Genomic DNA, 17460 nt, shown 5'->3' with positions numbered 1-17460 from the left:
ATGGCTTACTACTGTGGTTTTGTAGCAAGCAATTCCAAGAGCAGATTATAGTAAGGACTGAGGGGAGAGATCCGTGTACCTTAAAATAATAAAAAAAAAAAAAAAAAGGATTTTACAGGGTCCCTTAGATCTGTTAAAACCAGTGACAGAAGCAGGGAAGTAAACCAGCCCTCGAGACAGAAGGTCCTAGCGATCTGGGAGGGTTCACAGAGAGCCTGCCATGAGCTTGACAAGGACAATGTACTAGATCTTCCTTGGCCAGTTTGGTGCAATGAGAATTACTGGAATGTCCTCCACCTTGAGCAGACGAGGAAGGAGTTTTCAAGGAAGACAGGTACATATTAGGTTCAACTGATACCATGGAGTCACCAGAGCATCTGCTGCAAAAGCTAGATGATACCTACCGAAAGAAAAACCTAAACAGTGGTTGTTCAACCTGGAAGCCAGGAGGTCCACGTCCAGTGTCCCCCACCTGCGACAGAGGACTTGAAACACCAAGGTACCATTCCAGTCAAGACGCCATGGCAAACAGGGCTGGACTGTGTAGTTCTACCCAAGCATGAAACATACCCTGGTGGTTGGATGTAAGCCACTGTGGTGTCATTGTCCAACTGAATCCAGGTTGAGTGACCTTGCAGACGTTATGACCAGCATTGAAGGAATAAACAAAACTCCAGAATACTGATCAGCAGAAGAGCTTTCTCTGACGACCAAGGTATCTAGGAGTCATCCTCAGCTTGATAAGTTAGTTCTCATCATCAGAACCTTCCAAATTTATGGGAGGAAGAACCTTCCAGACTCCAGCAGTGGACTTGTGACCCGCCATGCCAGAGGAGGTGTATGGGACAGTCCAGAGGCTGAAGTGAATTTGGGCATATGGAACTGCCTAGGAGGCCACCATTAAGCAAAGAACCACCCATGAAACAAGGCATAAATATAATAGTAGGAAGCCTTCTCCAAAAATGGTTGTAAAAATTTAATCTGCGTGTCTAGATTGCAACTGTTGTAAACTGAACTGAATAATCTTGTGCTCTATGTAGAACACAATGAAACATGTTAGAGATGGAAAAGTGCGTGGGGGAGCTTTCTTTCTAGATCTAATAGACACATAAGAAAAAAACAAAAAAAAAAACAAATCAAGAATTACCGGTACGTTATTGCAGTAATCATGTGGCTGTGCACACCAAGTTAAAAACAGCCAAGTACAACACAAAACGGCCTATATAAATAATATGTAAAACTGGATTACTAAATGTGTTTTATTGATGATGTTTAAAAAAAAAAAAAAAAAAAAAAAAAAAAAGCGATATAAAAAACCTTTTCAAAATTAGCAGTGGCTTTACATAACATTAACATAATTTTAGCTGCAGAAATAAATCATTGTTTTATACAGGTTATATAACAGCAAAATATTTCCTAAAGATGGCTTACATTTGTATACGGTTTTAGATTTCCTGAAGCCTATGGGGTTGGCTATAGTTCCTTTCTCAGAAACTGTGAAGATGGATGCAATGCAACCAATGTGTACTGTCAGCTGCAGTCAAATACTATGATGTCACATTGACTCTCTGTCAGTCTGACGTAGATTAAGCAGTTCCTCTTCTTCAATGACAACAAAGTTGTAACAAAATACAGTGGGTAAGAGAAGCTTGTCACCTAACAAATCGAAAACCCCTTGTAAAAACCAGAAGAATATAGGAAACAAACACCATCAGGAAACTTAAAAGGATAAGTTCACCTTTGAGAACATTTAACATGTTCTCAATCCTGCCGCCACTCTGTGAACCCCACACTCTTTTTGACAGTAGTACAGGGGGACGTTCCCAGTACTAGCTGTCACTTTTCTAAATCAGCGCGGCTGTTCGGGGCTCCGTCCACACAGCTGCATCATTCATTCACAGTGTTCTGTGACGGTAATACTACTGACAGCATTTTCGGTTGTCGGTTTGTAGCTCTCAATTAACTACCACAGAGCTTCATTGAATCTTCCTGTCAGTGTGAAACTGCTTGTCCGTACAATTTACAGACAACTAGCTCACACTGACAGTCTGCAGGAGCCTTGTATGGCAATGCTTTACAGGCTCCTAAAAAAAAAATAATAATTGTAAATGCACATTTTTTTTTCCCTTTTAAAAAGTGAACTTATCCTTTAAAGAGGAAGTAAACCCTTAGGCCTCTTTCACACTGACGATCCGTTCAGGTCCGCCTGTCAGTTTTTTAAGTGGACCTGAACAGACCCTCCATAGATCTCTATGGAGCATCGGATGTCAGTGGTGACATGTCCGCTGACATCCGACCCGCTCCGATCCGAAAAAGTGTAACGGAGGAAAAACCTACTTTTCCATCTGTTTTCGGATCGGATGACGACGTACTCTACAGTCCGTCATCATCCGATCCCCCATAGGGGAGAGCGGCGCTCTGACAGGTTCGTGTACGGAGCCCGCTCTGCTCAGCGGGGGATCGCTCCGCCGATCCCCGCTGAGCAGGCAGATAACAGGTCCGTCGCTGCAGTGCAGCGACGGACCTGTTATCTGCCTGCTCAGCGGGGATCGGCGGAGCGATCCCCCGCTGAGCAGAGCGGGCTCCGTACACGGACACGTCCATGTGAAGGAGCCCTTATGAGTTTTACTTCCTCTTTTTTTCCCCTGCAAAGTAAAAGCATAATGGGCTAGTAAGCACCATATATGAATCGATTCAGCAGGAACCATCTGAAGTTTGATCTATTTATGGGCAGGCTGGTTGTACCAAAGTTTATGTATTGATAGACTTCACTACAACCAGCTGGTCACGTTTTCATCATACGATTACTGTCGCCGGCAATATCCACTGTATTACAACAGTGGGGAAAACTTCTGCTATCAGAATACAACACTGACTGTGGTAATGGTTTAGATGAAGCACGCCATCTGTGTGAAACGCATCACCTTTTTCCCCTGCCTATGTCATTGCTTTTTGTCTCATGATTTTAGCTCAATAAATATATATATATATATATATATATATATATATATATATATATATATATATATATATATATATATATACACACACACACACACACACACACACACACACACACACACACACACATACACTGAGATATAAGAGAACTGAAGTTTTAAAGTTTTACCAGCCATCTAGCCATCTCCAGGTACTATACTTTGATCTTTATGAATAAATCCACAAAAATAAATTTTTGGGCTTTACTTGGAGTTGCTTACCTTCCCTTCTGGCCCCCCTCCTGGTAAACGGCAAGCAGAGACATCCAAGAGCATAGATTTCATGAAAGAAAACAAATCTGTAAATGGCTCTCCATAGTGAACAATGCCAGAGTTCAGTCTGATGATTCCAGAGCATATGCAATGCAGCAAGCAAATGGCACTCTTACACAGCTTCCAGATCCCATAAATACAGGAGGGAGAATCCTTGTGCATTGTGGTTGTATAATGTTATGGGGCCTAATACAGAACTAGTACAAGAAGCATGTAATGGCAAAATCTGGTGATTTAGTGCTTTTACATAAGGATAATGTATGTACTGTGCAATGATTATGGTAACCTTGCCCAACAGATTTTTTATTTTTTTTGCCTGGAATACTTATAAATACTTATTATTTTATGGAACAATGTGTCTCTTCACAAGCATAATGCAATTTTTGCCTGGAATAGCATTAAAGGGGTTGTAAACCCTCAAGGTTTTTCACCTTAATCAATTCTATGCATTAAGGTGAAAAACCTCCTGTAGTGCAGCAGCCCCCCTTTTACTTAACTGAGCCCGATAGCTCCAGCGACGGGAACAAGCCCAGCTGCTCCAGCCGCGGTCTCGGGTCCTCATTGAACAGATTGATAGCAGCGGGAGCCAGTGGCTCCCACTGCTGTCAATCAAATCCAGCGACACGGGAGCCAGGGGGTGGGGCCGAGTCCTGCTGTCTGTCAATGGACGCAGCAACAGGACTCGGGAGCGCACTCGCATGAGTGCCCCATGGAAAGTGGGTCTCTGATGGGGAACTCAATGAGAGGAGGAGCCAGGAGTGCCGCGGGAGGACCCCAGAAGAGGAGGATCGGGGCTGCTCTGTGCAAAACCCTTGCACAGAGGAGCTAAGTATACCATGTTTGTTATTTAAAAAAACATAACAAAAAACAAAGCTTTACAACCCCTTTAAGTTCAACTTCAACACTATGTGGTGTTTTCAGTAATAAAGGCAATGCAAATAAATATAGTATACTGTATATAGTGATTTTTACTACAATTTTCTTTTTGTACTAAACCACACACAGATTTTCAGTGCAGTTAGGCTACTTTCAGACTGGGGCGGGCGTCGGCAGTAAAGCGGCACTATATTTAGCACCGCTTTACCGTCGTTTTAGCGGCGCTATTCGGCAGTTAGTGGGGCGGTTATAACCCCCGCTAGCGGCCAAAAGGGTAGAAAGCGCCGCCGCAGCGGCGCTTTGCTGGCGGGTTTGTGGCGCTGCCCCATTGTTTTCAAGGGCGCTTTAGGAGCAGTGAATACACTGCTCCTATAGCGCTGCAAAGATGCGGCTTGCAGGACTTTTTTTGACTGTCCTGCAAGCACACCACTCCAGTGTGAAAGCACTCAGGCTTTCACACTGGAGACACAATTGCCATTTTTAGCGCTGTAGCGCCTGTAAAGCGCCTCAGTGTGAAAGTAGCCTAAGTAACCTTGGATAGCTCCTCTTTTCTGGTCTTGTAAAAAACGAATAATTTTCTAACTACCTCTGAGCATTTGGATTCAACAGCTACAGACACAACACACTGAGGAACATGCTATCCGATCTCAATATTTCCAAGAGAGTAGAAGCATCATAAATAAAGCTAGTAGATTGGCTGACAAACAAGAAGTTGCACTGGAAAAACAGAATATTGGGTGAGAAATTTCCCCTTAAGGCTGATTAAGCATTTGAATAAAATGAGAGGTGATGGCCATTGCATCACTGCCAAACTTGCTGCACCCATTTTACTGCAGCCCCTCCCTGCTACCTATAAAAATAAACCTGTTGCCATACTTTTATCATATAAAACCATGCTTCTATGAAAGATTTATCCCTGTAGATTTTATTTTTCTTCTTAGTGATTGACGGCAAACCGTTTACGCAGTGAAGTGAAATATGAGTATTTAATTATCCGACGTGGAGTCTTAAAGTCTGAAAAAGGGAGCAGCATCAAGGCTCTCAAACAGGATTAGTGGGAGTTACACAGAACCTTCATCTCCCAGTATGTACCCTCACCTGTGCAGTCTGTGCAAGAGGACATGTCATCCCAGGCCAAATCATAGTGCCATTAAAGTTACTTTATCTACCACAATCTTAGAAAAGAATATACAAATCAAGAGCAGAGCCAATAAAATAGGAATTATTCTGCAACATCTACAGTGACAAGTAAGCGACAGCTTCATGAGATAATAGACAAATGTTCATATAACTTAATCTGATTACATCAACAGCATACATATACTGTACTTGCATCTACATGCCGCAGTAAGGTATGTAAATATGCATGAGAAGTAAAAGGAAAAATACAGAGAGCTTCAGTGGAACTAAAAATATTCAGACCACCAAAAGACACTGGAAACATCTGCAGTTTGGCAATGGTGATTCTTCATCAACTCAGATGGTAACAACTAGCATTCTTCTCTCTGTATTAGGTAGCCTCCATTTATTACAAGCATGTTTAGATGCAAATAAAAAAAAAGTATGCGGCCCAATGTACAGGTTCATCATTTACATGAGTACCATGCCACTTGAGTATGAGAAAAACTGCAGAGGCAGCAGTCAAAAATAGCTAAAGTGATACTAAACATACATACACATATATATATATATATATATACACATATATATATATATATATATATATATATATATATATATATATATATATATATATATATATATATATAATAAATAAAATGACTTTTTATGTTGAATCCATTTTATTAAGTTTCAAGCATTCGTTAAACAACATTGAATAACCATAGGCGAAATAGAACATATTATCCTTGAATGAACATGTGTACATTAGGATCGGAAGGACAAAAAGAACATATAACACATAAGCATAGTCATGTTGATATTATCAAAGAGTATAGAAATAAACTAAGTAATGGTGACTCAAGTAACCAGTAGACCACTTTAAACACAGGTGTAGAACACAGCAAAAACCAAGGCTCAACACATATGGCCTGAGATTGTGGCGAGTCTACTGGTAAGATTACTATAATCTTAAAAAGGTAAGGGAGGAGGAGTAGAAAAGGCAGAGAGGTATGGAAAGATTGAAAGGAATAAGAAAGGGGGAGGAGAGAAGGGTAAAAGAAAGAAAGGGAAGTGGGGGAAAAGGTATATCAAGCTACACATGAGAGAGGGCCCAGGGGGAAACAGCAGGAGCTGTATCCGCAATAAAAGGGTCAAACTCGGAAAAGAACCGGAAGTGTAACCAAACGGTCCACATAATAGTGTGGGTCTCACTTTTATCAGCATCCCAAGCTAACATCCGTTCACTTCACAGGCCCAGTCCCGCTAAAGAGGGGACCACTGGTTGATGCCAAGATCTAGCAATAACTGTACTGCAGCAGTCAGCAAATGGTGAATTACGCTCCGCTTGATTTGTTTGTATGACCCCAGTAACATAGATAAGACCGTTAAGCGGGGTTCATTAGGATATTTGTCCCCAACAAGTTAGTCGTATAGCTAAAGAATCTTGTCCCAAAAGGGGGGTAACACATGGCCATGTACACCAAATATGTGTCATGTTACCCGGGGCCTGCAAGCATCTCAGACATATGTCCGAAACATTAGGATCAAGCTTGTGTAGAATAGTGGGGCATCGATACCACCTAGAGAATATACGATAATTCTGTTCTTGGGCATGAGATAGATCATTTAAAAGAAAGCGCCATTGTTTTGCCCCATTCCATATCATCCGGGGACAAGTTCATCTCCCTTTCCCATTTTGAGAGGAATGTCGGTGGGTTTGGATAGGAGACCTGAATCAGTATCTGATATATCAGGGATAATGCATGCTCTGGTCTGTCCGACTGGGATAACAATGACTCAAAGGCAATGTTCGGTATTTTGTTTAAAAGGTGAGTTAGTTGAGTGTGTTCAAGCCAAGCCATGGAAGGGTTGTGGCAGGAAGAGAGCATGTCAAGTAGGGGAATAGGTTTTCCAGCACTGAGCGTATGTCTTAACAAAGGGCCTCTGTCTTTTGCCAAACAAGAAATTTAGGTTTAGCACAAGTCGGAGGTAAAGAGTTGATATCAAATAATGGAGTCAAGGGACTGGGTCTCGAGGACAATACACCTTTGGTAAGGTAGCTGTCCCAAGTTCACAACGTGGCATTAGTCACAAGGGGAAATAGGTCTGTAGGGGGTCTGTGTGTCGGGTATGTCCATGGAAGGGATGTGAGGTCGGGAGATATTCAGTCATTTTCTAATGACGTCCACAGTTTAGTGGAGGAACCGTGGTACCAATCGACTATTCTGATCAACGATGCAGCGTGAAAGCACAGTCGTAGGTCAGGGAGAGCAACGCCCCCTCTACTTTTAGGTAAAGCTAGAATATGAAAGCCAATCCTGGATTTCCTATGATGCCATATGAAGTCCCGTATAGCCTTGTTGATGAATTGGAAGAAACCACGGGGAGGGGGGGTAGGAATTGCCTGAAAAATTTATACCAATTTAGGCAGAATGTCCATTTTGACGGCGTTCATTCGGCCAAACCATGAAATGTTTGGTTTATCATAAGATTCAAGGCATGTTCGCAATGTTCTTATTAGGGGTGTGTAGTTTAAATCTGCCAAGGAGGGCAAGGGGGTAGGAATTTGGATCCCTGGGTATTTGACAGCTTTTTGTTATCTCATGACTTTTTAATTAATATCATGAATTTAAACTAATAGGAATTTATTGTTGGCCATTATTGGCACCTTTAGTGCAAGAAAAGCTCAAGAAATATGCATTCTGCAGTCTCTGACCCTCTGTTGCATGTCTGCAATCTCTTACTTAAACTTAAAGACACAGCTAATATTATTGGCAAAATTTCCATTCGGTGCACCTCTAGCAGACATGATACCAAGAGATGGTCAGAGACTGCAGACATGATACAAGAGATCAATGCAGCCTCCCCAGTGCCTGTCAGATGCAGCCTCACCAGTGCCCGGATCAGAGCAGCGATCTCCCGCTGTGTCACAGAGCTGGATTTGAATTTCCTAGGCCGGGCAGCAGCAGTAACAATGTCCCGCCTCCTGTGATACACGTCACACTGGTTCAATTTCCTGGCATTGGATCAGTGTGCCATTTACTACAGGAGGCGGGACATTGTTACTGCGGCCACCCGGACAATTCAGCTCCGTGACACAGGGAGATCGCTGCTCTGCGTGAGGAGGGGAGGACTCTGGCTGAGCGGCCAGGATGACACCCCAGCAATGAGCGGCACCCGGGGTGGACTGCCCCCTTTTCGGTGCCATTAACGGTACCTTTTCTTCTTTTGGCTGCATGCCGAAAAACACCATTTTCGGCCGATATGTTTCGGTGGCCGAAATTTTGGCATACCTCTAGTAGGCGGAGTCAGAAGTGATTGACACTAGCTTTAAATTTTTTTCAGATGGCATCTGGATTCAAGGTGCTTTTTATTATTTTACAGGTATTAGTAAATACAGTTGATATATTTAAGACCGATTTATTTTAAATCTAATGCTGGCCATACACTATACGAAAAATCGGCCGAAAAATCGTTCGTATGGACACTTCGTTCGTTTTTCGGCAAGTTAGTGGGTACAAATCGATAATCGTTTGTGACGTTTTTGTGGAAAAAAAACGAACGGCATGTTTGGAAAATTTCTGCCGAACGTACGATAAATTGCAAGGTTAATGTGTTTCCCGTCCGAACTGCCTGCACTAGGTATATGTAAAAAAACGAACACAAAATTATTTATTCATGTCCACTGAACAGATTATCGGACATTATATGATGGCACGATCGTTTGCGGTCACGGTCGAACGTTCGTTTTTCGAAAATGGGTTCGGCCGATTTTCTGTATAGTGTATGGCCAGCTTAAGAATTTTTGTGAGTCTCTTAGGCAGGCCATACAAGGTTCGAATCTCAGCAGTTTCAGCAACAACCGGCAGAAATTATAACCATGTATGGGCAGGCTGAATGTACCAAGTTGATCGATCAACTTGGGTACAAACAGCCTGCCAGACTTTACTTGTGATTATCACTAGCAGCTGGTATAGCTGCTAGCAATAATCACTGTCTACTCCAAGCAGAGAAGCCCCCCCAGGGAATACAATAGCTCAGCTGGAGGGATTTCTGCATCAACACGGTCTGTGCTAATGGGAAAATCACATGAATTTCCAACAGGAAAGACATTTGCACTGTGTATGGCCAGCCTAAGTGAATGAAATCAATCAGCATCAGCATACTATAGCCCACCATCAGTGTTAGGAGAACATGGAGGGGAAAGGAGTGTCATTTACCACTGTATATACACCCACAGGTGTGACCCTGTACTCATGTGGGCTGCACAAATAAGAAAAAGGAGGAAATGAGCTTAGAAGTGAACTAAAATAGGACACCAGCTTGTCTACACAATCTCAGGCTGCAGTGGGGACACAGAGAAGAGGGGAGGGACAGCTGAAGGCAGGATCAACCAGGTATATTTCACTCTACATATAACAAATGCTTTAGTCCCTTTGCGAGTGTGAACACTCCGTTATATAGCATATAATGAGGGTTTATATCTAGCATAGTTTGGATTCAATGACACTTTAGCAGGTTTAAGTTACTGCAGTAGTGATGGTTCTAGCTGTCTCATCTAGTGAAAACCTGAAAAAACAGTGTACACAGGCTACTGACATCAACCAAAGCATTCTTGTTGCACACACAGCGCCAGATCTTTTCATCAAAATCCACTAAAGTGTACTGGCAATTAAAAAAATAAAAACCAAAAAACATAATCTGATGTTGCTAAACTACTTAAAACATGTTAAATTCAAAAGTACACCAGTATATTTTTCAAGTTTGCAAACTACAGCATGATCTGACAGCAGGCACCTACAGGTGAAATCTGCAACAGTTCCTTTGGTGCCCCAAAAGCAGGACTCTTGCTCCCCCTATGATTCCTGCAGTCTAAATCAGCCCTCCCCATAACCATTTACTGATTTTCAGTGAGAAAACCCATTAAATTATATAAATTAGGTGTTAATCACTGTGAGAGTTTAGCTGCCCTTAAGTATTAGGGTTTAAGCTTGAAATATTGCTTGCTGTGCAGGGATTAGGGTTTTTTTAATAGCTATTACAATTATTAAACAGTAAGTAGTGACACACGGGAGGGGAGCTTAATTCTAGGAATCCACTTTACAGTCATAAGTGAAAAAGCTTTAAAATTGTGACCGGTGAACTTTAAATAGCGAGCATCAATAGAAAAACGGTATTTACCAGATTAAAGCTGTGCTCTGAAGTGTCATCAATGTCTCCATTGCTTGTTACAGGTATTTCAGCAGCCGTGCTTCTTGAAAAGTCTTGAGCCATTTCAAGCTCCTACAGTGAAAAAAAAAAAAAAAAAAAAAAAACAAACACAAAAAAACGGTAAGTACAGACTACAGAAATTATTCTGAAGTTATAGATCTGCCATCTAAATAAAGTAACAAATTATTCTGACTGTCAGGTTTAGAAAACCTGTTAACCTCCAGGTCAGCAGTCCTTCCAGATTCAGAAACCTCTGAAATAGCTCTGACATTAGAAACTACAGAAAAGTATTTTGTTTAGAGTTTTCTTTTTTTTTTTTTTTTTTTTTTTTTGGAACATGGTCAAAAATCAGAAACACAAAGTAAAGGAATTAATACTCATAATAATACTACAGTATTATTACATGCAAGAAAAAAAAACAAAAAAAACTATGGAGTCTTACAAAGGAGATGCCCAACACATTGGTTACATTTCAAGTTTTATCCATAGTTTACAGGGAACAATGCAACCTGAGACAGCAGAATTTTAATGAAAATGATCAGTTGAAAGTTATCAGAAATAAAAGCTCTTCTTTATAAACTGATGTGCATCTTTAGAGCATTTGCCATCAGTTTTATTGTCCTACAGCCATCCAGATCAGTGGCTGCACTTCATTAACATTGTTAGAACAGATTTATCATTCTAACAGTGACCTCTGCTGGCTACCTTTGGCAGATACACCTAAAATGTATTTCTAGCCCTAAGTGAAACTAAACACTAAAAACACTTTTTTTTCACTGCGTTTATTATTCAGAATTTAGATCTAGAATAGATTTTTTTTATTTTATTGTCAATACTGGCACAATAAAAATTCCAGACGACATTTTTTTACAGTGTGTCTGTCTTATAAGCAAAAAATAAAATGGACAGGATTCAATCTTTCCATACACTATCCAAAACTTGATTAGAAAACAAAAAACAAAAATAAACACAAAACCATGCCATTGTTTCATAAACAGACAGGTGGTATTCATTTAACTGCGTTCGGTTTGTAATTCGCCACTACTGATTTCGAAATTCGACAAACCAAGCCTTCAATTTCATGTTTTTAAGGAAAAGAAAATTTGTGGCTGGGAATCTTATCTTCCCAGGTCACAGCTCCTGCACATTTCTATTGCGATTAAATTTCTCGCACAATTATCCCATCATTGATAAGAAATTCATTCATTTTTCAAAAAATTTCCAATATGCCCCATCACTCAAATTCGATGGCCTGAATTTCAAACAAAAAAACATTCAGAATTCCACACGTGTATTGCCGGCCTAACTCATTGCATTTCTCTTTCAAATGACAGGAATAAAATTAGTAAATCTTCCTGGTGTTTAAGAATTGTATTTTGTGTATTACATCCGATAAAAAGTTCACCTAGCAGCAGATATCATTTTAAAAAGGATTACATGCTACATATGTGTGTGTAAGTGCAAAACAGTCCTAGGCCTTATTGACACTGGCACTCCTGTGTTTAGCTTTACTAAACGTAATGTGGAAAGTATTCACTTTTATGCCTCCAAGATGACGCTTTCCTGCAGGTAGAGGTTTTTGCTTTAAAGCAGTTTAGTTACATCTTGATGTATTTAGTCATGTTTAGTGTCTATTCTGATCCTTAAAGAACAAAATTCTATTCTCTCTAAAGACAGCTAAACTGACTGCACCAAAATAAATGCAAGTAAACACAGTGTGAAACGCTGTACACACTTTTAGGCATCATGTACACTACAGATGCTAAACGGACATTTAGGAGCAGTTGGGTGTTTTTTTTCAGCAGCCATTGAACTCTCAGCTATGAGTAAGCATCATTTGATGTGAAACGCGTTAGCCATTTATCCCTGTTTTATCCACTTTTTGATATGACTGTATGCTGGATTTTTATCAATTTTTCAAAATAAAGATGCCCTTTCTATGGAGTGCGGCAGTCCAGGATCTTCTTCCTTTTTCTACACATTTGTGAAGAGCCAGCACCTGAGAGTTCGCAGTAGGGCGGGAGCACCTGTTCGGGTGTGGAGGCTTAGTGAGCGGCATTCCTTTCTCAGCCATTTTACTCTACTCTATGTTATCCTATGTGTAAATGTACACAGTGATTTGTAGAAGTTTAGAGGCACTTGAGGTTACAGGCATTTTTTTGAAAGCAGATAAATCGCTTTTAGGACTGTAGTTTACCAGCATTTCAAACGCCAAATACATGCAACCAAGTTTATGCACATATAAGCGTTTTTATTTAAAGAGGAAAACATTTCTGATGTTTAAACATATAACAATGTTGAAAAAAAAAAAATTTCCAGCTGTTAAATTGCTCTAACGCTGAAAAAAAGTTGCAAAAACACAGTAAACGTTTTATAACATCCAATGTGCACAAGGCCTAACAATTATGAGGATTCAGCGATTGGATTTGTATTTACCTGAACATACTTTTATGGCATCCACCCACCAAGAGTTGTGTAATGAGGAAGGGGTGTGTGGCAGGCAGTGTGCAGTACATCAGACAACACGTACTGTACAGACCTTTGTGAGGTATGCAAAAAGAACTGGCCAACCGAAGTGGCAGGTTTTTTCCCTGCTCTAGCAGGTTTGTTTTTATGATGCTTCTGATAGGCCATGAATTTTACTGATGCAGATCATTAAAGTTATATATAGATTATACCACATTTGAACACCTAAAACAACTGAAAGACATTTTCTTAGAAACCAAAAGTGGAAATCACAAGTGTACGTGACAATCGTTTATCTGTTGCATTACATCAAAAGCATACAGGACACCAGGTAATGAGAATTACATAGGCAGCTAATGATTAAACTGTTACACAAAATAAAAAAAAAGGTCTAAAAGTAGATAATTGCAAATCCAGGACCCTGCATTCAAGGGGCTTTCACACTGGAGCGGTGCGCTGGGGCAGGACGGTAAAAAAGTCCTGCTAGCAGCATCTATGGAGCGGTGTATACACCGCTCCTGCCCATTGAAATGAATGGGTCAGCGCAGCTACACCGCCGGCATAGCGCTGCTGTAGCAGCGCTTTGCGGTGGTTTTAACCCTTCCTTGGCTGCTAGCAGGGGGGGTAAAACCGCCCCCCTAGTGGCCCAATACCGCTGCTAAAACAACGGTAAAGCAGCGCTAAAAATAGCGCCATTTTATTGCGGGCGCCCGTACTGCCCCAGTGTGATTGGGCTCTTAGGGTCTGGTTAAAGCTTATAGGAGGAGTTTTCATTCTACCCTGATTGCCCTAGGAGGCTACAGGACCCCTGACCCTCTGTCTGGACAGTGCTGATTGGCCTATACCAAGAAAAAAAAAAAAAACTCTCAAGCAACGCACGCCAAGCTGAGCATGTGCAGCTTGCCCTCAAGGAGATGGCTTGGGAAAAACAGTGTGTAAAACAGCCTTTTTACACAATGAAGAGGATTAACCCCTTAGGTTCCACAGTGAGTATAACAAGCATGCTTTAAGGCATATACAGACTGAGTTTACTTTTGTGGGTTTAGTAACACTTTAAGTAAAGTACAAATATCCACAAGGCTTCCCAGCAGAATGCTCAAAAGCATCACACTGCTTCCATTGTCTTGCCTTCCTCCCATACTGCATCCTGGACATACATGCATCCGGCCATCCACAATATATAAAAGAAAAAGATTCATCAAACCAGGTCACCTTTTTTCCTTTGCGGTCCAGTTCTGATGCTCACATGCCATTGTAGGTGCCCTTGGCTGTGGACACCGGTCAGCGGCTACATAGCCCCATACACAAGACACTGCGATGCCCAGTTTTTCTACTTTCAATGCATCAACATCATGGTAAACATGTTTACTTGCTGTCTAATATATCCCACCGACTTTCAGATGGCACAGTAGCAAAAGAATACCTGGCAATGATCTTATTATCATGGCTGATCGGTGAAGTTGCAAATATAAGAAAATACCACACTGTAGCGTAAAGGCACCTCTGTAAAGTGTGGCCCACAACTCAAAAGTATCTGACCTACCAACTATGGTAGATGCATAGCAATTTATAAATTGAGAAAAGGTTACTAGGATTTGATTTTTAGCTTTTACCTTGAGAACACAACTGGGTGTCACTGGGTGTTCGTGTGTGTGGGTCTGTGTGCACGCAGCTTAATAATTTTGCTTGAGTAGACCATGAATGGGACCAGAGGAATAAAGTAATGCTCTGCCTTTTAATATAGAAGTGAAAAAGGAAAATATAAAAGAAAAATAAAGAAAAAGGAAGCAAACTATTTCTGTTTAAAAGTTTTTATAAAACACGTTTATGTTAAACTATAATATTATGGTCATGTCATTCTTTGGGATATGTTTAATGAAATTTATTCAACCTGAGCACTTCTGTTTAAAGCCGCACAGAGGATATATTTCAAAGTTCATTGTTTATTTAGCAGCAGTTTTATGCTGTAGAATCCACACAATGGAAAGCAGAGGGACCCCTCCCAGCATGTATGTCTCAGATCTCTTTTAAAAAGCATACCAAGATTTTCCACATCTAATCAAATGATACCATCCCTGGCAATATGCGTACTTTCTGGTGTCAAATGATTGCTAGCCAAAACAAAGCGCTAGTTTTTATTTCAACTTGTATAAACATAGAATAGTAAAAAAAAAAAAAAAAAAAAAAAAAAACCTACTAAAACTTGGCAAAGAAATTAGAAATATAATATTTAAAGTGATATTAAAAAGTCTTTTTTTTTTTACTAAAATAACAAACTATATATAACCAATATAGTTATTACTACTAATAACTAATATACTTACCTGCTCTGTGCAAGGGTTTTGCACCGAGCAGCCTGGATCCTCCACTTCTCGGGTCCCACGCCAGCGCTCCTGGCTCCTCCCTCCTGCCAGGTGCCCCCCACAGCAAGCAGCTTTCTCTGAGGTCACCCAAGCTGCGGCTCTGTGTCCATAGGCGAGGCTTGGCTCTGCCCCCTCAATCTCCAGATTGTCTCAAAGGCTGTGATTGGCTTTTGGCCATTAGCTCCCGCTGCTGTCAATCAGGAGTTTGAGTCCTTGGAGAGGTAAGGCTCTTGTGGACATCGCTAGATTGAGAGGGGTCTCTGTTAAGTATTAGAAGGTGGTTATGGGGGCTGCTGCACACAAAAGGTTTCTTTACCTTTCTTTTTGCGAAATGAACAGAAAACAGACTCCTCCATCCACACAAAACGAGGTGGATGGAAGAATCCCCTCACACAGACAATGTATTCTGAGAGGACTCACACTGTCAGAATAAGCTGATCAACAATTTTCTAAATTGATGACTCGACAGAAGTCAATCTAATGATCAACTTTGAGCCATACATGGATGCCTGCTGAACTGGCCTTATTGTAATCCATACATGAGCAACCTTAACACAGTATAACCTGTAGTATATTCTGCTACATTTCTTCTGGTACAAATCACACAAATCAATGTATATTATTTAGCCTGTGCAAAAGTTATAGAGTCTACAAACTATAGTATATACAGTATCTCACGAAAGTGATTACACCCCTCACATTTTTGTAAATATTTTATTACATCTTTTCATGTGACAACACTAAGGAAATGAAACTTTGCTACAATGTAAAAGTAGTGAGTGTACAGCTTGTATAACAGTGTAAATTTGCTGTCCCCTCAAAATAACTGAACAACAGCCATTAATGTCTAAACCGCTGGCAACAAAAGTGAGTACACCCCTAAGTGAAAATGTTCAAATTGGGCCCAATTTGTCAATATTTTGTGTGGCCACAATTATTTTCCAGCACTGCCTTAACCCTCTTGGGTATGAAGTTCACCAGAGCTTCACAGGTTGCCACTGGAGTCCTCTTCCACTCCTCCATGAGGACATCATGGAGCTGGTGGATGTTAGAGACCTTGCACTCCTCCACCTTCCGTTTGAGGATGCCCCACAGATGCTCAATTGGGTCTAGGTCTGGAAACATGCTTGGCCAGTCCATCACCTTTACCCTCAACTTCTTTAGCAAGGCAGTGGTTGTCTTGGAGGTGTGTTTGGGGTTATCATGTTGGAATACTGCCCTGCAGCCCAGTCTCCAAAGGGAGGGGATCATGCTTTGCTTCAGTATGTCACAGTACATGTTGGCATTCATGGTTCCCTCAATGAACTGTAGCTCCCCAGTGCCGGCAGCTCTCATGCAGCCCCAGACCATGACACTCCCACCACAATGCTTGACTGTAGGCAAGAAACATTTGTCTTTGTACTCCTCAACTGGTTGCCGCCACACACGCTTGACACCATCTGAACCCAATAAGTTTTACTTGGTCTCATCAGACCACAGGACATGGTTCCAGTAATCCATGTCCTTAGTCTGCTTGTCTTTAGCAAACTGTTTGCGGGCTTTCTTGTGCATCATCTTTAGAAGTGGCTTCTTTCTGGGATGACAACCATGCAGACCAATTTGATGCAGTGTGAGGCATATGGTCTGAGCACTGACAGGCTGACACCCCACCCCTTCAACCTCTGCAGCAATGCTGGCAGCACTCATGCGTCTATTTCCCAAAGATAACCTATGGATATGACGCTGAGCGTGGGCACTGAATTTTTTTGGTCGACCATGGCCTGTTAAACCGCTGTATGGTCTTGGCCACCGTACTGCAGCTCAGTTTCAGGGTCTTGGCAATCTTCTTAATGCCTAGGCCATCTTTATGCAGAGCAACAATAATTTTTTTTCAGATCCTCAGAGAGTTCTTTGCCATGAGGTGCCATGTTGAACTTCCAGTGACCAGTATGAGAGAGCGAGAACGATAACACCAAATTTAACACACCTACTCCCCATTCACACCTAAAACCTTGTAACATTAACGAGCCACATGACACTGGGAACGGAAAATGGTTAATTGGGGCCAATTTGGACATTTTCATTTAGGGGTGTACTCACTTTTGTTGCCAGAGGTTAAGACATTAATGGCTGTGTGTTGAGTTATTTTGAGGTGACAGCAAATGTACACT

The 17460-nt window shown here is 41.2% G+C and overlaps 1 protein-coding gene across 3 annotated transcripts in view; it reads right to left on the bottom strand.

Annotated features, from left to right (window-relative positions):
- The window catches only part of ARFIP1 (ARF interacting protein 1), a 193825-nt gene that overhangs the window by 111163 nt on the left and 65202 nt on the right, over positions 1–17460 (bottom strand). For all 3 annotated transcript variants that reach the window (XM_073605179.1, XM_073605194.1, XM_073605187.1), the window contains one exon: positions 10452–10553. In XM_073605179.1, coding sequence (XP_073461280.1) covers positions 10452–10553 — 102 coding nt within the window. The remainder of the gene's footprint in view (positions 1–10451; positions 10554–17460) is intronic.

This window comes from Aquarana catesbeiana, linkage group LG01 (genome assembly GCF_042186555.1).
Source record: "Aquarana catesbeiana isolate 2022-GZ linkage group LG01, ASM4218655v1, whole genome shotgun sequence".
NCBI lineage: Eukaryota > Metazoa > Chordata > Amphibia > Anura > Ranidae > Aquarana > Aquarana catesbeiana.
This window is presented reverse-complemented; position numbering and strand designations above follow the sequence as displayed.